The 21594-nt window shown below is 37.1% G+C and overlaps 1 protein-coding gene across 2 annotated transcripts in view; it reads left to right on the top strand.

Annotated features, from left to right (window-relative positions):
* Positions 1-3951: 3951 nt before the first annotated feature.
* The window catches only part of ELMOD2 (ELMO domain containing 2), a 29411-nt gene continuing 11768 nt past the window's right edge, over positions 3952-21594 (top strand). Inside the window, exons 1-7 of one of the 2 annotated variants that reach the window (XM_082728475.1) lie at positions 3953-4070; positions 5236-5390; positions 7309-7337; positions 11531-11613; positions 16325-16422; positions 16676-16805; positions 19124-19257. In XM_082728475.1, coding sequence (XP_082584601.1) covers positions 11602-11613; positions 16325-16422; positions 16676-16805; positions 19124-19257 — 374 coding nt within the window. In that variant the 5' untranslated portion in view covers positions 3953-4070; positions 5236-5390; positions 7309-7337; positions 11531-11601. Of the gene's footprint in view, positions 4071-5235; positions 5391-7308; positions 7338-11530; positions 11614-16324; positions 16423-16675; positions 16806-19123; positions 19258-21594 lie in introns of both variants that reach the window. The other variant, XM_082728474.1, reaches the window with a different exon arrangement.

Raw genomic sequence — 21594 nt, 5'->3', positions numbered from 1 at the left:
CTGGATTGACGAACCATTTGGCTAGTTATATTTGCCACTACATATCTCATATCTTCTGAGTTTCTTCCTTCAAAGGGGAAATGATCATAATGTTATCAATACAATGAATTAACTTCATTTTGATGGTAATCATATCTAAATTCAATCTCACCAATTGTGGCAGCGAGTTGGAGGGGTCAGATATCTTGCGGGGAAGGACCATGAACAAGCTGCATTCTTTCTCGTGTACAAGAAAATGGTGTTTGAGTTCTGAGAGTGGGATTGAGAAGACAACATTTATTGAAATGATCACAAAAAATCCCAGTCCCAGTTGGCATATTGAACCTCTTACAGCTTTTACAATGCTTGGCATAACAGACACTTGTTTAAATCATGGAAACTACTTTGGTTAAATCATATCATTAACATGTTATTTTTTTTTTAAGATTTTATTTATTTATTTGACAGAGGGAGATCACAAGTAGGCAGAGAGGCAGGCAGAGAGAGAGAGGACGAAGCAGGCTCCCCGCTGAGCAGAGAGCCCGATGCGGGACTCGATCCCAGGACCCTGAGATCATGACCTGAGCCGAAGGCAGCGGCTTAACCCACTGAGCCACCCAGGCGCCCTAACATGTTATTTTTAAGAGCCTTCTTTTTTCTTTTTCTTCTTTCTTTCTTTCCTAGGCCACAGAGGATTAATGTAAAGCATGAGTGGAGATCAGCTATTCTGCTCCTGTGTTTCCTTAATGAAAGGTGAGATTTTCTGTGTCCTTCCAGAATCTGACACTGCCTTATATTTACTATAAAGGAAGGTTTGGGCAATTCTTAGGTCTTCCATTTTGCGTGTCCAGTTAAAGCTACATGAAGGGCAGACTTCTCTGTCTCTTAAAAACATTTGGCTTTAAGCTGGTAGCGACAAGAACCATCATCACATCGATTCCAATTATATATTCTGCTAAAGTCAAGAACTGGATAGTTCTTTCTTATTCTCCATCTCATTCTTCATCATTTTCTCATTCTTCCTCTTCCTCTTTAGCTTCATGGTGGTCCCGGCGCTACCAAACTTGAATTTTCATACCTTAATATTGTCCTTCCGTTCTTCTGCTGGTATTGTGCTACATTTTGCTTCATCATTCACTAATCCCCAAAAGGTATTTCACTACCCTCTGCCACTCAAAATTAACTTCATCAAACAATCTTGGATCTCCCACCAGGGATCAAATGAAGATTTATTGACCCTCCAGTTAATCATCTTTTTCTCCCACAACCTTAATGGATGAATCAAAATCATCATCCTGTGCTCAACACTCTTTACCTCCCTATTTCCCTTTGGTATCATTGACTTGAAACTCTCAAAGGCTGGGAAAACCAGAACAGATCTGATAGGTTAGCTTAGGTGAGGTAGATGTAGGAGCTGGAGTAGGTGTCCCTCCTCTCAACTATTGCTATCAAATGTGCTACCAGGCCCCTGGTAGGTCATCCAATTTCCTGCTTCTCTCTTCCCTCTCACTCTCCCTTCTTTTTTTAAGCAATCATAGAAATCATTTAACCTGATTCAATATTATTTCCTTTGTCCTGGTTACCATTTTCACCCCAGTCCATTAGCTTAATTCTGAATAGTTTCAGGTTTCTTTTCATCAGTAAAGCTCTGTACTGGGAGCTATCAGAATCAATCTGCTTTGGCATTCTGTATATTTCCTCTTCTCCCACTAAAAGAATCAAATAGGAAACCATATACTTATGAGGTGGTTCCCCTAATTACAGTGTATAGCATTTAAAATAGATTTAGAGAAGTATAGCACACATCATCATACAAACAATCAGTGTTGCCACTGTCCTTAATATTTTTTTGTCCTTCATATTTTTAATAATTCCACAGGAGAGAATACATTTCATTGTTAATGAAAGGAGTATACAATTCTCCTTCTCACTATAAATTTGCTGCATTCCAGACCTCACACACTCCAAAACGGGGCATTGATATTTAATTTGATTCCTCTGTGAATCAAGTGCTGAACATTGCAATGAGCTATTGATTAAGTCATGCCAAACAACCTTTCCATTAAGCATTTTCTAAAATCAACAGTGCTGGATTGTTTAGTCCAAGAATCTAAGAACACAAAGATTCCTGAGTACTACTCAAAAATATAACCAAACACCATTACACCATAGCCTTTGTTTTCCATTTAGGTTATTTGACAGAACCAGGTGAAAGCACACAGATTAGTTCAGAGACCTAGGTGGGGTCCCACCTTCTCCTTGAAGCCAGAATTCTAATCCCGAGTTAACCAACAGTTAGCCGGCCACATGGAAGAAGAAAACCAAAGAGAATGAGAGAGAAAGAGAGAAGGACAATCTTCCCTGAGAGACAAGAAGTGCTTAATATATTTACCAGCTAAATGCAAATGAATTAGTGAAAATAGAAGAGGCAATCATATGCACATGACATGTTTTAAATATATATTTTTTTAATTTGAGAAGAGCTTGTGGTCATTGTTGGGTCTCCTGGCTGGGGCACATGACATCTAATGGACAGTGACTTTGCTTCCAATAAATTCAGTTCAATCAACTTTTCAGGTTTTAACCAAAGAGGTTACCATTATTTTCTCTTGGAGGAAAACATAGATAGAAGTGGACCAACAGGCAGCATGGAGACAAGAAGACAGTTCCTCTTTATACTCTGCACTCTCAGCATAGCAAATTTTAAAAGTAAAAGGATTAAGTAATGGTACTACAGGACTATTTCACTTTCAATTATACAAAGCATTTGTGTAATAATTGAAAGACCCTTAAATAGAAGTTTGTTTCCACTTCTTAATTTGCCAAATTGGCTGTATACTTTGCTTTTTTGAGTCTTTTCATGTACAACAAAAAATATTCAGTGAGGTCTTTAAGTTTCCTTCAAGATCTAAGATTCTGTGACTCTATTATTATAGGACATATCCAGTTTTCGTGACCACGTTGATTGTTGGTTACTTCCATGGGGCTTCCGTGTCTAATGTTTTACAATCAGCACCTTTTGAAAAAATGTTGAAGTGTAGAAAAGTGTGTGTGGCTGCTGCCATGTGTGTTAACACATAAGGGGATGCGGGGATTATACAAGTACACACTTGCATAAAATATTCCTGGAGGTATGAACAAGAAACTAATGCTGGTTGCTTTTGAGAAATGGGACTGAGAGCTCAGGAGTTGTGGGTGGGTGGGTCTCCTGGCTGGGGCACACGACATCTTGTGGGGGTAGGTTATTTCTCCACTGAAGCTGTCCTTTGTACTTAGATTTACTCTTCCCTTATCCTTTGCTCCTCCAGCCACACTGGCCTTCGTGATCTTTCTCCCATTTATGAAGAACGCCCCTTTGCACTTGGGGTTTTCGTGCCTGGAACGCACTTCCTCCAGATACTCTTGGGCTTTGGACAAAGTCCCAACTTCTTTACTCAACATAGCAGAGTTTTTGGTGTTTTGTTTTGTTTTTGGTTTTTGGGGTTTTTTTTTTTTTTTGCCATTTATCCCATGGTCAAGTCATTAAACACAAATGCCGTTTCCTCATCCATAAAGTAGGGCTATTAATAAATACTTCGCAGAATTAATATTAAATGTAGGTGAAAGTGCTTTTGCAACCTTGGCGCTATGAAGGTTACCAAAAGTACTCTGTTTCTCCGTGAGTTCTTGGAGTTTAGGAGTAGCACACAGTTCCAGGACGCGCAAGCGACCTGAGGTTTAAGGCGAGAAGGACGTGCAGAGCCGCGCTTTTGACAGACCAACCTTTGGCACAGGGCGTGCCTCCAGGAAGTCGTTGCCAGGGAAACCGTTGGGCGTCCCTAGAATCCGAGCACGCGCGCCAGCGACTCAGAGCTACCGCCTTTTGGCGTTAGCAATTGGTGGAGCTCGGGCCAATCGGAGTGGTGGGAAGGGCGGGGCGAGGGCGGGCCGTGCCCGGGGGAGGGCGTTCCCGCGGCCTCCCTCCCCGACTTCCGGGTCGCGGTGCTTGCAGGGAGTGCTCCGCGGGTAGCGTCGTTTCCGTTGCCGGCTGTTTGCAGTTGGGGAAACCGAGGCAGCTCCAGCTTCCCCCCTAGTTCTTCCGCTCCTGTGAGGTGGCTGCTGTTTCTTTTCCTCTCGGCCGTCGCTGCTTTGGCGCGGCTGCGCTGAGGGCGCGCGGGCTGGTTGAACCCCTCGGTGTCCTAAGGAGAACCGTGGGGGTGCCCAGGCCGGCGGGGCTTTGTGCGAGCCGTCCTTTCCCACTCGCAGGCAGCGCGCGACCGGGGCTCGGCCAGGCTCCGGAAGGGGGGCTCCGCGCAGCGACTCCCCGAGGTCCGGGGGGGCTCCGGCGCCTCGAGGCTGGCGTTGCCCGTGCTCGGCAGTTCTCGCTTCTTTTGTCCTCGAGAGCGCGGACCTAGGTGGATTCATTTTCAAGTCGCAGTTCTGCCCCCATCTCTGACGGTGGGCGTTGCTTCTGCACTGACCTGCGGGGATTTCAAATTTGACAGCCCCTCGGGCCGGAGTCGAGGGACGCTGTACCTGTGGGAATGTTGAAGGCAGGAAGGATAGATAAAGCATTTTTATTTTAAAGTAACTTCTCACTGGTATTCCCCCTACCCCACCCCCACCCCCCGCTTCCTCGAGAAGTTCAAGGTTTTTCTAATGCCGTCAAGATTCTGCTCTGTCGAGGGTCGAGTTTATTACTCTTTATTAGTGTTTCTGCCCTTCACCTCTTGAATGGAAAATCAGCACTTATTAGCCGGGGTGTGATCTACTCTGGGTTCAACTTCCATACTTCAGTTCGTAAGCCCTGTGTTGTGGTTTTATTCGCTGGAATCTCCTGAGTGCAGGACGGATGTAACTGGAATTCTACGTCGGGGCTAAAAGAGCTCCTCGTTATACAAACCATTCAGATGTATGGCATATTTGATTTAATTGTTGCTACGTGGTGTCCCTTTTGTTCTTGGAACTGTTGAGCCCCATTCTCAGAGAATATAGGGAACTGAGGAGTTGAAGCTAAGTAAGTAGTTTGATTTTTACAGTTAATTCCTTAAAAAAGTGAGAAATTGACTATTTGACCATCCATTATTTAACTGATCTAAATGGTATTTACTACATCTGTCATTGTTTTCTTACATGCCTAACTACTACTGCAAAGTAGACCCAGTGGAAGAACATGATGGATACAATCTGGGATTTGATAAGTCGAAATAACTTTTTTTTTTCCATTTTTAAATCTAATTTAAGGTCATTAAATCTGTCATATATTTCCTTCTCCAGGATTAAAAAAAAAATGTTTATTTCTTTGTGGGAGTTCTTCTATGGGCACTTTTTTCGCTTTTGGATGAAATGGCTCTTACGACAGATGACTGGAAAATGTGAATTGCAACGAATTTTTGATACCTATGTAGGTGCACAAAGGACACACAGGATAGGTAATGTTATCTGAAAAAGAATAAATCAATTTTAACTCTGAATGAATATTCTTTCTCAATATTGATAGTGACAGATGCACTCATTGTGTATCCTGATCAAGAATCTTCAATTTAGTTTTTTAGTCTTTGAAATCTAGCTTTGAATTATTCCAATTCTAAAACTATGATTTGATAAACAAGGAATCATAATTTCATTCCACATCTGTGCAAAAAATGATCTCTGGCTCCTAAAATTCATCAGTTGTACCTTAGGTTATAGCTACAACCTATTTTCCAGAGAAAAATCTCTATATTTCTATATCCTTGGAAATTTTCACTTAAATGATGGGGAAGAGTGTCTGAATCTAGACCAGTTTTATATTCTGCACACTTATCTGTCTTTTAGTCTTTTTTATGTAATTTGTGAAAGAACAGTAATAGGTATCTAGTGATCCCTGCTGAAGATTATTACAGTCAGAGTCTGTACTGTCCAGTGTTGTAGCCAGTAGCCACATGTGGCTATTGAGCACTTGAAATGTGATTAGTCTGAATTGAGATGTGCATAATACGCACCCTGGGTTTCAAAGACTATATGAAAAAGGAATATAGAAATACCACATTAATAATTGTATATTCAGGATATGGTGAAATGATAATATTTTTGATGTTTTGGGTTAAATACATAAATTTCATGTGTTTCTTTTATTGTGATGTGGCTACTAGAAAATTTTAAAGTACACACATGGCTCACACTTTGGCTTGTGTTGTATTTCTTTTGCACAGTGGTGTTCAGTTACCTTCTAAAGTTCATCAGCTTTCAATGCTTAATTGAGAATACTGCTTTAAATTAGAACACAGAGGAGTGAGAAATGTGGTTTGAGGTGATTACTCTTTGACCAGAGTAAGGAAGACCAGGGATTGGCTACAGTTCATGTTCATTATATTGAATGGAAAATCATGACTTAACTAAATCCTCCTTTGTGTTGAACAGGTGTACTTCAACTAAGAAATCCACCCCTGTGAGATCTGGGGAGTGGGCGTTGGTATCCAAGGCAACTTGGGAAGAATGAGAGCTATAAGGAGGGAGTAAACCTCAGGGCAGCTGGATGATTGAAGTTTAATTACTTCCCTAGTTTTTTTTTCACAACTTCGTGGCTGACTTCAGCTACTGCCTGTAGTTCTCATTTGCCCTTTTGGCTGCTCTAAGAACAAAGTACCTCTTGATAAGAAATCTTAGCAGTCATGGTTTATGTTTTGTACTATGGGGGAAGAACATACTGAGGCATTAATTTGTGGCAAAACTGTTTTTGCTTGAATTTTTCAAATTGCTGAGAATAAAGATACTTAGTAAATGTGCCAAGAAAAAAAATGTTTAAATAGTCTAGTAGAAATGTTCTAGTCATTCTTGAAACAGAAGACAAGAATGGAGAAGCTGCTTTTCTATCTCTATTCAGAAGATAGTTAGCTGTATAATCTAAGTCATTACATGTTTGCCCCTTTGTTGTAAATCAGTCACTGGCTCCTCAAATCTAAGTGCTTACTTCGTAAAGCCAACAGATGAAGAAAAGATAGTAAAACGCACTTTCCTTGTATGTTCTTGAGATGAGTTTCTGGGACCTAAGCTATTGTGAGGTAGCCACGAATGAATTTGCATTGGTTAGTAGACACTGGGGGTTTGCACAGAAACATGACCTTCGGGAAATTAGAATGGTCTCAACTTTTTGGCTCTGGTCTTGTATTGGGTTGAGGATCTTGGAATCGTATCTAGTTCTCTATACTGTGAGGATAACATTTAAAAATGTTGGCTGTGTTATACAGGTAGAAATCACATTTTCTAGAACTATTAACTTATTACTGGCTTGATATTTATATTATTTGTTTATGAATTAATTCACAAACAGCTTTTAAGTGGTAACATTCTTTTTTCTTTTTATTTCAGAAAATTCCTTGACATACTCCAAGAATAAGGTAGGATTATATCAAGGTGGTAGTTCTAGAAAACTCAACCTGGAGATTCTTTTTCTTTAAAAGAATGCCTCAGGAAAAAAAAAGAATGCCTCAGTTTTAGAATTATTTTTAATGTGCTACTAGAAGAGTCTTCGCTGTAGAGTATTAACATGAAGTTTCCCACTTTGAAAGTATTATTTTATTTTTGAAACATTTTCTGTGTGTGTGTGTGTGTGTGTGTGTGCGCGCGCGCGCTACTCATGCATAGAGAAGGTATTTGAATAATTAGTCCCTATCTGAGGTTTTGTTTGTTTATTTTGCCTCAAAACAGCCTTTGGGAAAGCATCTTCTTAGGGAAAAAAAAAATCTCATAACCTGTGTCCTTCAGATAGATTCTTATGTGAGATAAAAACAATTTTGGATAGTTACAAAAAAAAGAAACCCCAAAAACCCTGCGTCACATGCCTTTTGACCCAAAATTAAGTCCTACTTCATGCTGTTTATTAGTTAGCTTTTGCTGTGTTACAAACTTATAAAATCTCAGGGGCATATATAACAATACATTGTTTATTTCTTGCCCATGGTCTTCCGGCCAACTGGAGAGATTCTTCTTCAAGTAGGTCCCAAATTCAGGTTAGTTCCAATTGTGTCATTATTGGAACCCAGGTTGAAAATGTATGGGTACTTTGAGAATGTTCTCACAGTAGATCATTGAATGTCCAACCACAGAGACATATTTTTTAAGTTTCCTTCTGTCATGTCCATTAACATCCCATTGGGTAAAGTAAGTTGCATAGCCAGTCCAAGTCAAGAAATGTACAAATACACTGTGCCCACTACGAAGCCAGGGTAAGCATGTGAGTATATAATTTAATTATAGGGGAGTGAAAAATTGGGACAAATGATTCAGTCTGCTATATGCTGTACTTCTCTATAGTAGTTCACAATTTTTTCTCTCTCTATATAGATAGATTTCTATATATATACAAAATTTGGTATGGGAAAGGTAGAGTATGGGTCATCTAGATCATTGTTTAAAATCCCATAGTAGATCACAGCCAGCATTAAACAAAACAAAAGAAATAGAATACAAGATAATCAGAAAACACTGATTATTTATAGTAAAGTTAAATATTGTTTTATTAAATTTTAATTTTAGTTATCTGTGTGCATCTGTTGATATTCTAAATATCTATAGGTGTGTTTGTACTTGGTCATGATATACAATGTGGATAAAAAATAGAATGAAAAACTGTTGACTTGTTATTATCTAGTGATACCAATATGAGCTACTAATTCATGCCAGAAAGAAAATGGGCACTGTTGAATGTTGCAAGCATATCAGTTACGTTCTGGGGAGTGACCTATAAAATAAGTGCCTTTACTGATTTAGTTACAGTCTTTTTTTATGAATGGTCAAGGTAAGAATAACTTACATGAATATATATTGGGAACGGGAATCTGGAGTCTGATTCTTTTGTTTGGAATCCTAGAAAGTGATTAATATTCTTGTTCTTCTTTTTAAAATAAGAATGTAGGGATCGAAAAGGTAACAAGTTGCTGTTTCTAAAAATTTATCCACCCATATAGTTCCTCCATTAAATGAAACTTAAGATGAGGGTGCCTGGGTGGCTCTGTGGGTTAAGCCTCTGCCTTCGGCTCAGGTCATGATCTCAGGGTCCTGGGATCGAGTCCCGCATCGGGCTCTCTGCTTGGCAGGGAGTCTGCTTCCTCCTCTCTCTCTCTGCCTGCCTCTCTTCTACTTGTGATCTTGCTCTGTCAAATAAATAAATAAAATCTTAAAAAAACAAAAAACTTAAGATGCAGTGTCACAAAATAACAATATCATAAACTGTGGGAGAACCTCTAGAGAAGTTCTGAAACTAGCAGCTCAGTGTCATAGCTGTCTGTGTAACTATTGTTCCTACAACTGATTGTAACAACAGTTTTGGTCACAGATTTTACTAATGGGGTTTTATATGTGGTATAATAATGCCAAACTTAAGTGGGACCATACATAAGATCTTGCTTTTTAAGAACTTCAGTGCCTTGGTCAAATCCTTGACCAAAAATTTGAATGGTGCCATATGTTCAACAGGATCTTCGGGTCTTTGGAAGTAAAGAGCATTGTTGAATGTAATTATGAATAGGCATTTAGAGAAGGTATAGGTAAACTTTACTGGGAACTTCAACATCATGGTAATGAGTTAAAGAAAAATACAGTGTTTATTCTTTTTTATCTGATTTACTGACTATGAAAAGCCCACTTGAAAAGTAAATATTAACATTGTATTGTTAACAATTTTATTGGGACACCTAGGTGGCTCAGTCCAATAATTGCTGCCTTGGGCTCGGGTCATGGGGCTTGGGTCATGATCCCGGGTTCTTGGGGGTCAAGTCCTACATGGAACTCCTTGCTCATCAGGGAGTCTGCTTTTTCCTCTGCCTGCTGCCCCCCACTGCTTGTGCGCGCGCTTGCTTGCTCTCTCTTTCTCTCTCTCTGACAAATAAATAAAATCTTTAAAAACAAAAAAACCCCAAATTTTTATTATTAAAAAGTATAGATTGCTAATGGTATTTTGTAGGGCATACTGAAAAAAAGGATAGTCAATGAATGGGTAGTTCCTTACTAAATTAAGTCACAGAAGCTGGTTTTCTTGAAGTTTTAGATCTGAGGTAAACTTGTCATTAAACAAATGGAGGAAGCCTCATCAATTTAAACATACCATTTCTGATATGTATTACATCTCGCTTGTATATTTGCATTTACTTTGTGGAGTAAAATCAAATTTCGATTTTGTGATACATTTCTATTAATCTGATCTACCTTTTTATCAGTATGAGAAAAGTCCGAGTTCAAATCCTGATTTCATCACTTGCTCGTGGTTTGACTTACGTGCAGGGTACTTATTTTCTCATCATAAAAGGAGGTGTTAATATCCACGTGATTGTTTTAGGATTGTAGATATTAATATGAAAGCAGTCTAAGAGAATACCTAGTACATGGTAGGTACTTGACAAATAGTAGTTGTTAGTAATATTAATGATAATGATATTAAACCAATATATACTACAAGATTTTTAGAAGTTTAAATATTCATGAACCCTTGTTAGGTATTTAAACACTTAACCTTGCTGATAATTGCTGTGAATAAAAGTGATTTTAGTCTATTAAGGCCACTTTATTCCTTAAAGCAGTGATAGTATGTTCCTACTGGGTTGTGAACTATTTCAGTGGAAATTCTTTGACTGTTAAAAATCGAGTCTCATTTGCTTATATTTTAGGCTAAGGACTACTTATTAATTGTATATTAAGGGTTACTAAACTTTAGGATTTATAAGTGAAAACGAAAACCTTACCGGAATTTGAGCAGTCTAATTCAGTATTGTTCTAACAAGTCTGGCTGCTGTGCAGTGTATGGTAATGTTGCAAAACTCAACTGTACTAATGCATATACAGGCATTGGAAAACTTTGAAATTGAAAGAAAGAACACTTTGTCAGTCTAATAGTGTTTTTGACTGGCTATACTTTTCAGTCATAGCTGCTATCTTGGCTTTTAAATAATGACAACATTCTAGCTGTTGAATGATAAATCAGTTTTATGGCATCGGTTCACTTGTCTGTGGGTCGATGGTATGGTCCAGTGATTACATTTGCGTATTTTTTTTTTGTCTTTAATTTTGCAAAAGGTAGGCTTAGATCCCTAACCTTTAAGTATATAACCACATAGGCGCTGTAGTTCACAAATGAAATGTTCATACTCTGTATATATAATCTCCCCGAATTTACTTGCATAGTGAAACTCACTGTTGATATTTGCTGCCTGGAAATATGTGTTAATCATGTAGTTTGTAACCTACTCTCAAGGTAGGTGCAATAAAAAAGACTGTTTCACTTTTATGTTCATCAGATGCTGTTTAATAATAAAATCATACACAAAGCATATGTACATTTTCTTACAAAATATATGATAAGTGATTCATATTTGTTGTTTTCTTATTCTTTATTATCACTTACTTTTTCTTTAGTAGAAGTAAACAATATTGGGAAAATTGTCTTTGGGTGTGTACATGGCTCAAGCCAGGTTAAAAAAGAAAGGTTTGGAATTACTGATTTCAGAAATTCTGTCAGGACTGTATATTCCAGTATTGAATATACCTTCAAATTGAACATAGAAAATGTTGTAATGGTTTATATTTATCCTCCATCCAGGCTGCTATTTTATTTTTGATGAGGAAGCAAAGACCTACCCAAAAGTTAGAGAATAAGCCAGAGATTGACAGATGGATAAAAAAGTAAGACTCCATTAACTGAATGTTGTTTCAAAAAATATACTCTAAACATAAGGACACAAGTAGCAAAAAGATACGCCATGCAAACAAGCATGAAAAAGCTGTTGTGTCTTTGTTTCAGAAAATATAAACTTGGAATATTATCAGTGACTGGATTGTTTTTGTAATGATAAAAGGGTTTATTTCTTAAGAAAACACACAACATTAAAAGTGTGTGCGCTTATTAACAAAGCTGCCAAATACTTGAAGGAAAAATTGACTCAACTAAAAGGAGAAATACATGAATTCACAGTTGTAGTTGGGAATTTTAATACATTTTTCTCAATAATTGACAGTACAAAAAGACTCACTTCCCCCCCAAAAATCAGAAGGGATGTATACCATTTGAACAATACTTTGAACAATACTTTTACAATAGTACTTTGAACAATACTTTATTTTGACCTGAATGACATTTTTATGATGCTATACCCAATAAGTGTATAATATACATTCTCAAGTACATGTGGAATATTCATACAGGTACATCAATATATGGGTCTTTAAATAAAGTCTCAATAAATTTCAAAGGCTTGAACTCATACAAAGTATGTTTTCTGTCCTCTATAGTGCTAACTTAGAAAAGTGTGACATCTAGAAAATCCACAAATATCTAGAAATTAAAAATTGAACTCATGGATCAGAAAAGAACTCACAAGGGAAGTTTTTAAAAAAATTGAACTACGTGATTTAAGGCCTCAAATCAATGATTTGTGCTTACACCTTAAACCAGAAGAGAGCAAATTGAACCCAAAGTAAGTAAAAGAAGAGATATAATAAAAAGATGAATTAGCAAAATGGTAAACAGACAAAAATGGGAAATAAACTCAAAAGTTGATTGTTTGAAAAGATTTGATTCTTAGCGATATTAATAACCCTCTAGCAACACTGATCAAGAAAGAGAAAACCCAAATTACCAATATCAGGAATGATAGAAGAGACATCAGACTACAAATTAAAAAGTATTAGGGGATACTATGAATAATTTTATGCCAATAAATTCTGTAGCATAGATGAAAGGGACAAAGTCCTGGAAAAATACAATTTATCAAAATGAATACAAAACAAAATTTAAAAATATAAATAGCCACACACCTAATAAGCAGAATTTGTAATTTAAGAATTTTGCACCAAAAACCCTCCTTTTTTGTTCTTGTTGTTGTATTGTTAGTCACCATAAAATACATCATTAGTTTTTGATGCGGTGTTCCAAGATTCATTAAAATCCTCCTTTACTAGTGAACTCTTGTCAAACATTAGGAAGAAATAATACCACTATTATAAACCCCTAGAAAATCAAGTAGAGGGGCACCTGCGTGGCTCAGTCGTTGGGTGTCTTCTTTCAGCTCAGGTCATTATCCTGGGGTCCTGGGATCGAGCCCTGCTTTGGGCTCCCTGCTTGGCCGGAAGCCTGCTTTCTCCCTCTCCCACTAACCCTGCTTGTGTTCCCTCTCTGGCTGTGTCTCTCTCTGTCAAATAAATAAAATCTTCAGGAAAAAAAAGTCAAGTTAAAAAAACACACATTTTGTGAAGTCACTATAACCCCAATACTAAAACCAGACGAGGACAGTGTAATACTTGAAAATTATAAAGCTGTATTCTTCATGAGCACAGATGCAAAAGTTCCTTATTAGCAAATTGATTCCAGTAATCTATAAAAAGGGTAATGTATCACAGTGGAGTTTTCAAAGTCAATGAATGTAACTCACCACATTGACAAAGTAAATGAGAAAAGTAAGATCATTTCAATAGATACTGAAAAACTATTTTAACAGAACTCAATACCCATTCATGATTAAAAACTCAACTAGGAATAGAAGAAACTTCATCCTAATAAAGGCCATCAGTGGAAAACATGGAACTAACATGATATATAATACTGAAATATTGAATGCTCCCGCATTGAATTGGGAACAAGGTAAAGAGGGTTGCTCTCTGAATTTTTTCAGCATTGTGCTAGAGATCCTAGGTAGTCCAATAAGGAAAAGAAATCTAAAACGATGGGAAAGAAAACTTTTCATTAACACATGACATAGTTTGTGAGTGCAGAGAACCGTAAGAAGTCTACAAAAACTACTCACATTATCAATATAAGAGTTTAGCAATGTCTTAAGGCACAGTGTGCTTCTGTAAATTAGCAACAAACTTGGAAAACAGGATAAAAAAACAGTCCCACTTACAAGAGCATTCAGAAATATAAAATATTTAATGATTAATGAAAGCTCTACAACCCTTCTGCACTAAAACTCCTTTTCCTAAGAAAAGTTAAAAGTGGAAAGATACCAGATGGTCATCAGTTGGAAGACTTGTGTTGTTAAGATGTTAATTCCCAGGGGTGCCTGGGTGGCTCAGTGGGTTAAGCTTCTGCCTTTGGCTCAGGTCATGATACCAGGGTCCTGGGATTGAGACCCACATGGGCTCTCTGCCCAGGGGAGAGCCTGCTTCTCCCTCTTCCTCTGCCTGCCTCTCTGCCTACTTGTGGTCTTTCTCTCTGTGTGAGATAAATAAATAAAATCTTTTTTTAAAAAAAGTGTTAATTCCCAGATTGACCTATGGATTCAATGTAATTCCAGTCAAAATCCCAGCAAGCTATTTTTGGAGAAAATGACAAGATCATTCTGAAGTTTTCTGTTTTAAGATTTTATTTATTTATTTGACAGAGAGAGATCACAAGTAGGCAGAGAGGCAGGCAGAGAGAAAGGGGGAAGCAGGCTCCCTGCCCAGCGGAGAACCCGATGAGGGGCTCGATCCCAGAACTCTTGAGACCATGACCTGAGCCAAAGGCAGAGGCTTTAACCCACTGAGCCCCCCAGGCACTCTGCATGCTAAAGTTTATACCAAATGTAAGGTTCCTAGTATAGCCCTTGTAATCTGTTAAGAGAATGAAGTTGGGGTGCCTGAGTGGTTCAGTCAGTGAAGCATCTGCCTTTGGCGCAGGTCATGATCCCAGGGTCCTGGGATTGAGTCCCGCATCAAGTTCCCTGCTCATCAGGGAGTCTATTTCTCCCTCTCCCTCTGCCCCCCACGCCACCCTGCTTGTGCTCTCTCTTGCGGGCATGCCCTCTCAAATAAAATCTTACAAATAAATAAAAAAGTCATAGAAGAGTGTCTACAGGAAAAGTATTTGCTGAGAGACTAGACATTATTTCTAATGTGAAATCTGTCTCTACGTTTATGTAGGCCTTGAGCAAGTTCATTCAATCAGTTATTCATTCCTTCATAATGTAAGAGAGACAAAGGCCAGTGGCAAATCTGTAAAAGTAAGCAAATACAAAAATACATTGTCATAACTACTCTTTCAGTGAGTATGTGCACGAAAGGGAGTAGCTAACTCCAGGCCTGAGGAAGTCCTCACAAAAGCAAATGATATTTGACTAGGTTTTTCATGTTTCAGGAAGCAAAAGGTTTCTATCCATGGTAAAGATAACCCTTTAATTACCACTGGGGTTAAGGTTCAAGTCATTTCCTGTAGCCATATTACTTCAGGGTTTGACCAATTAGACCTTGTTGACCATATGTGTATCCTTACCAACTGTTAGTCTTTGATCATTTTCCTTCTCACTTTTACATTTGCTTTGAGGAGTCTTCTTTTTGTTTCCTTTTCTTCCTTTTTAAAAATAATCATATGCATTGTTGTATGTGTCTTTTAGTGAAACAGTTGCCTTTCTTAAGGTTTTTATCTGCTAAATATCTCCGTTTAACAGTTATTTGGTCAATTATCTTTTACATGCAGGATAGGAAAAGATGAGCTAGATACAATCTCTGTGCTCAAAGAATTTCCCACTTAATATACAAAAGTAACTAATTTAGAAAGTAGAAAGCATCATAAAAAGGTTATAGATAAATCATTTTGGGGATTCCAAGAAAGGAAAGGCTAATTCCCCTTGAATAAAATCAGGGAAAATTTCTTGGGCCTGGTACATGAGCTAGCTTAATAATGGGCAGTGTTGATATGTTTAGTGATTGGGAAGGAACATTCCAGAAGAAAGGTCCAGGAGATACAGAGGCATAACTTCAGGTATGATGAAAATATTTTGCCTGGGGTTATAAAGGATACCAGAGAGAATTTTGTTGGTAGTTTACAGAGTGATAAGAGTTAACTTTTTAAGGATAAGAAAAGTCCTGAACTTGCCTATTTGTTAAAAGAAGGATCCAGTGGACATTTATAGGACATATGTAAGAAATCTGTTTAACATGAAGAGAAAAAAGACTAAGGATACCAGTTACCAGTGACTGTTTCTAGCGGTAGCAGATTAATTACAAGAATATTTGAGTTCTCTTCTTTTTGCTCTTCTGCATTTAAAAGGTTTTTTGACTTCTACATTAAAATTTTTGTACACATACATGTAATTTAAAAATTGTATAAAAAGTATCTGCTTCACAAACCCAGTATGGTGGGAGCTCGTATGTTAAGAACTTAACAGTTGAGAATCTGTTGGTTCTCAGTTGAGGAAGCCTTCATTGCATCCTGTTGCTTCTCTTTTATGTATGTATGTAGGCATGCATGCATGTATGTATGTGGGTATGTATGTATGATTTTAGTCCTGGGGAAACAAATTTCATTTCATTTTGCATTTTAATATATGCATTGTATGTTGACTAAATATCCCAAAACTTCCTGTAGTGTTTCAGCTCTAAGAGATTTTCCTCATTCAGCTTTCTTTCACATAAACAGGTTTTGCAGAAAGCAACTCTTGTTGTCCAGAGTGAAGTGGACAAATGTGTAGAGGATATAATGAAGGAAAAGAATATTAACCCTGAGAAGGATACCAGGTATGTTGTTTTCATGGTGTTCTCTTTTATTATGTACTTCTGTTGTGAGGTGTGGTGTTAACACAAAGTCAGTTGTAAAACATTGGAGCCGAAGGGGTTGTAGAGTTCATCCAGTTCAACCCTCTCACGTCAGTAGATGAGGACTTGAAGAAATGCTTTCTAGATCGACATGTGACACACAAGATGTGGAAGGCATTACTTTAGTGTGGTAAGAAGGAACAATTTTTAGAAATAATAATTTTCTCATTTTCAGTTTTAAAATCTGTATGAAGGCATGCTTACTGCAGATATCGGGTTATAAACAGCTCTATTTGGATGTAGAAAGTGTGAGGAAAAGGCCGTATGACTCTGATAACCTCCAACATGAAAAGCTGCTTCTCAAGGTAAATTTCTGTTTTCTCTATCTAAGCCAGTAAAGTCTGTGTGCAGATTCTAGAGGCTTACCAATCATTCAGTTTCTTTGCCCCTTATTGTTGTTGGTGAAAGATTTAGCTATTTTTGCAATTTTCTGATAAGCCTCATTAAAATACATTCATGTAAATTTTATTTTAATGCTTTTAATTCTGAAATAAATTAAAACTTACTGAGAGAGGTATCTTTTCAACTGATGAGTCCGCAAGCTTCAGATGTTCCCCCTACTTTTTATGTAAATTGCTTGTATAAGGTAGGCATTCTTTTTTAGCTTACTTAGAAATTGTGAACATGACTGTCCCTTTTCATATTATTATGTCAAAAATTTTGGGATTTACAGAATGTGAATTGCCAAATGATGCCACCATAGATTTAAAAATTAAGAAAGTAATTGAATTTTCCTATTTCTTATTTCTAAAGTATAAATACATAAGGCCAGTGAGAGGACGAAAGTAGAGATTACTAAACCTGGAATAAGCTTTCCAGATCATCTAGCCTATCAGCTTCGTTCTAGTTTTAGGGATGAGGATTCTAAGGCCGGAGGAGGTGAAGTAATTTTCTTTGGGGCCAATTTCATTTTTAAAGGGATAAAATAAAGAACATAGCACATTGTACTTGGAGTTAGGAGTTTGTTGTATCTAAAAGTGCTATGGAAAGAGACATTGATAATATCTAAGTAACAGATAATATCTAAGTAAACAGAAAAGTTTTTTTTTAAAAAACCCTTTTTTTCTGAGAAAGTATAAACATACACTTCACCTAAAATTAAAAATAACAATTGATTTTGTAAAATGAGGATAATGAAAATACACACCTCAAAGGGCTGTTGGTGTAGACTGAACCTTTATATTTAACGGGAGGTTGGCCACCATTTATATCTTCATTGTTTTCATTATTCCCTTAATTTCTGACCTTTTCTACATGATGCCTTCCCTTTAGAAGGGTAAGATACACATCCTAGCATCTTGGTCAAGAGAATTTTTATCTTGTTGATTCATTATGAGACTCCATTTTCAAGGTAGAGAGCCAGTTGCTGGTGGTAAATCCCACAGCCACTGCGCATACTCTGCAGTGTTCGTGGGTAAAGAGCTAAGTAGGTACATGCTTCCTTAATCTGTAGTTTAAGGACCACCTTCACGAAAGTTAACCAAGGTCTTATATTTACAGTGTAAGATTTCACATTTGCCCCATGAAATCAGAATCTCCAGGGGTAGAACCCAGAAATTTGATATTTGTGCATATTTAACTTGACTGTTACTGGTTTTATTGTGTTTCTCCCCACATCACTGAGGCTTTATCACTGGCATAATCAAACCCCTTGCCGAACTTGTGGAGAGACACTGATGTGTTAGTAGAAAGAGAAGGGACCAGAGAAAAACCCGGTCTAATGATTGGATTAGCTTCAGGGCCAGAGTCCTGACCCTGTCTTTAAAGTAAGGTCACAAGTCTTCACATTTTATTTTAGGTGACAGGATACTCCTTTCATTAGGAGTGCTTTACTCAACAATGCCTGAAATGGTAGTGAAATGGAAAAAAATGCAAGTATTTCTGTTCTGCAAATATTTACACACTTTTTAATAAACTTTTGTAAGTCTGTTTTGTTTGATGACTTGTGGTGTTGAATTTAGAAAATGATTAAATTTTTTAAACTTTGTTTTGCATTGGTTAGTCAGTTGCTAATCTGTGATTGCTGTTTTTAAATGCTCCGTGTTAAGGAACATATTTACTTAAAACCAAGCCATATTATTTTTTCTTCTAAAATTATGAAAATTTGTAAAATAATAATCGTACGGCTTCAAATACTGTCAGTCTTACCTCTTCATGATTCCCTCTGTTTCCCTTTTTCCGTTTAGGGACCCACCATTAGAGTGGAGCCTATTTTAGTATGTAGTATTTGAGTGAAGGGCCAAGACCCTAACACTGTTTTGTTTTGTTTTTTCTTAAGGAGGCAGTTTACCAAGCCTGGTGTGTGTATATATATATACCTTTATTTACTAAGTAATATATATAGCAAATAAAGGTATCTCATTGTTTTAGATTTCTATATACTTGTCACTTTTTAAAATCTATTCTTAATATCAGTCTTTTAAATTGGAATAAGTATGCTGCATTTTTAAGGGTAACTGAAAAGTTCTCTAAATATAGTCTTTGTTGAACTCCTATGATTTGTCTACTAAAGCTGTTTAATTGAAAGCATTCAGCTTACTTATATGTCAGCTGTGAGAAGAAAAATGTCTTAGTAAATTAAGAACATCGCTATTATTTGTAATATGGAAGTATGTTTGTACAGCTTTGGAATCTACTAATGCCCACGAAAAAGTTGAAGGCTAGAATCTCCAAGCAGTGGGCTGACATTGGTTTCCAGGGTGATGATCCCAAAACAGACTTCAGAGGCATGGGGATACTTGGATTAATCAACCTTGTGTAAGTGAAATACATTTTTTCTTCTCTGAAATGACGTGTAACCTCCAGTATTGTTAAATTCTAGTAAGAATTGATCCAGTTGTTTCATACCATCTCTGAATTTTAATACCTATGGTGCTTAAAGTATTTCCTAATATCCTGGCAACAATATGAAGACATTGGAAACATTTTGTGTGTGTGTGTGTGTGTGATTTCTTTACTTACTGATATCTTTCTTCTTCCTTTCTCTTTCCTCCTCCTTTCTGATACCTCTTAAGGAAGCATGTATACTCTTATTCATTTTATCTTCTTGCCACTTCTCTCTTGGCTCTCCAGTTCCATTTTGGAAATATAGCTTGATACTAATAAAGTCTCTTCACCATCTGTGATCAGTGATCTAAAGCCCTGACTTTTCAGAGCCTATATGAACTCTCTCTCTCTTTTTATTCCTCCTTTAATACTTATACTTGGGCATACATATGAAATCCCCAAATATGTAATTAAAATCAGAATAGATGGCCAAAACTATTCTAGAAAGTAAACTGGAAGATTAGTATGGTTGTGGATACGCAAATTAAGATTCCACTCTTAATGTCTGTCCTTGAATTGTTATTTATAGACCATAAAATGCCTAGAATGGGAAATCTAACCATTAGCAAAGTTTGGATAATTGTTACTATGAAAAGTTAGTCCTAAAACTGTGCTGATATTATTAATAGGTCTGTATAGATAAAGCTATTTGGGGGAAAATAGAAAACATAGTAGGTTTTCAATATCTATAATTTTTTCCAGTCATAAAAGTATTTAATTTTCTGTATACCTAAATTTTGTAAGTATAAAGATTATAAAGATTCCCTGTAAGTATACCTGCCAAAGTTACAACACAATACAAAAATAATAATTATACGGGCACCTGGTGGCTCAGTTGGTTAAGGGTCCGATTTCTGCTCAAGATGAGATCCCTGGGTCCTGGGGTCAAGCCCTGCATTGGGCTCAGTGGGGAGCTTGCTTCTCCCTTTGCCCCTCCCCTCACTGTGCACTCTCTTTCTCTCTCAAATAAATAAATATAGTCTTTGAAAAAATTACAAAGTAATAATTTTAAAAATGAGATTGCCAGTTTTCTGCTTTGATAAACTTCCAGTTGGAATTGAAGTAGAATAAATGCAGTTTGTTTCCACTTGGAAAAATTATAAAATATTTTAAAATTCATTGTTTTTCAGAACACATGGATTCTTTGTTCGTAGCCTTTAAAGACCATCTTTCTTCTTGGTACTTGTAAACTACACAGATATTTCAACCTCAGTTAATCAGACACTATTCTGGTGTTTCTTTTCTTTTTAAAGAGAGAGTGCATTTGTGGGGGGATGGGCGGGCAGCAGAGGGAGAGGGAGAAAGAATCATAAGCATGTGGAGTCCAACACAGGGTCAGTCTCACAACCCTGATGCCATGACCTGAGCCGAAATCAAGAGTTGGACGATTGACTGAGCCACCCAGGCACCCCATAGTGTTTCCTTTCTCTTTATGAGTAACCTTGCTTCTCAGAAATCAAGATTTTTCAGCATTTGCCAGAGAAAGAATTTAATGTAGCTTAAAATTTAAGTGAGTAGGATTTGATTCAAGATTGTGGCAAGGGATTCTGATAGACCTTTAAGTGGTTTACAGATACTTACATTTAGAGCTGGTATCTACTGATTTAGAAAATGACAAAGACTACATTTATTAGTAATTACTTGATTACCAATGATGTACTAGAGATGGTTGAAAACATGAAAAATCCATTCTGATTCCCCTATAATTATGTTTGTTGTCCTGTGTATGGAGCTATGAGTCTTCAGGATTGAAGTAAAGATACAGTCAAGAACCAGACAAGCTATTCAAACACCCTTATGTGATTTATTTTTTAACTTTCTTGGCCTTTGTCATCTAATCTCCTGAGATATTTTGTTGCTTTAAAGGATAGCTGGTAGTTTGATGATGATACTTAAGTAAGTGAATGTTGAGGCAGGTGTAGAAGAAAGGATATTGTACGGAAAATGAATTCAGGAGAGACTGAAGAAAGCGGAATAGATGAGGAAATAGAAGCAGCTAAGTTGAATATACTAATTAAGGCCAAATGTATGTAGAAAAGGAGAAGGAAGGCAGGCAGGCAAGAGGTGAGAGGGAAGAAGGAAGGCGGAAGGAGGGAAGGGGTCGGACCCTACAGATTATTGTAAGGAATAGTCTTGCTATTGCATAGATGTTCATTTTGCATAGATGCTGTTAAGATAGGGGTTGACTAAGTTCATTAAGGAAATTAAAAGTTGTTCTGTGTTACAGATTGGATACTTTAAGAGTAGTTTGGCTCTAAAAATATTAAT

Source organism: Mustela nivalis (genome assembly GCF_964662115.1).
Source record: "Mustela nivalis genome assembly, chromosome: 4".
Classification (NCBI taxonomy): Eukaryota; Metazoa; Chordata; class Mammalia; order Carnivora; family Mustelidae; genus Mustela; species Mustela nivalis.
The sequence above is the reverse complement of the archived record's forward strand: the minus strand, read 5'-3'. Positions and strand labels throughout refer to the sequence as shown.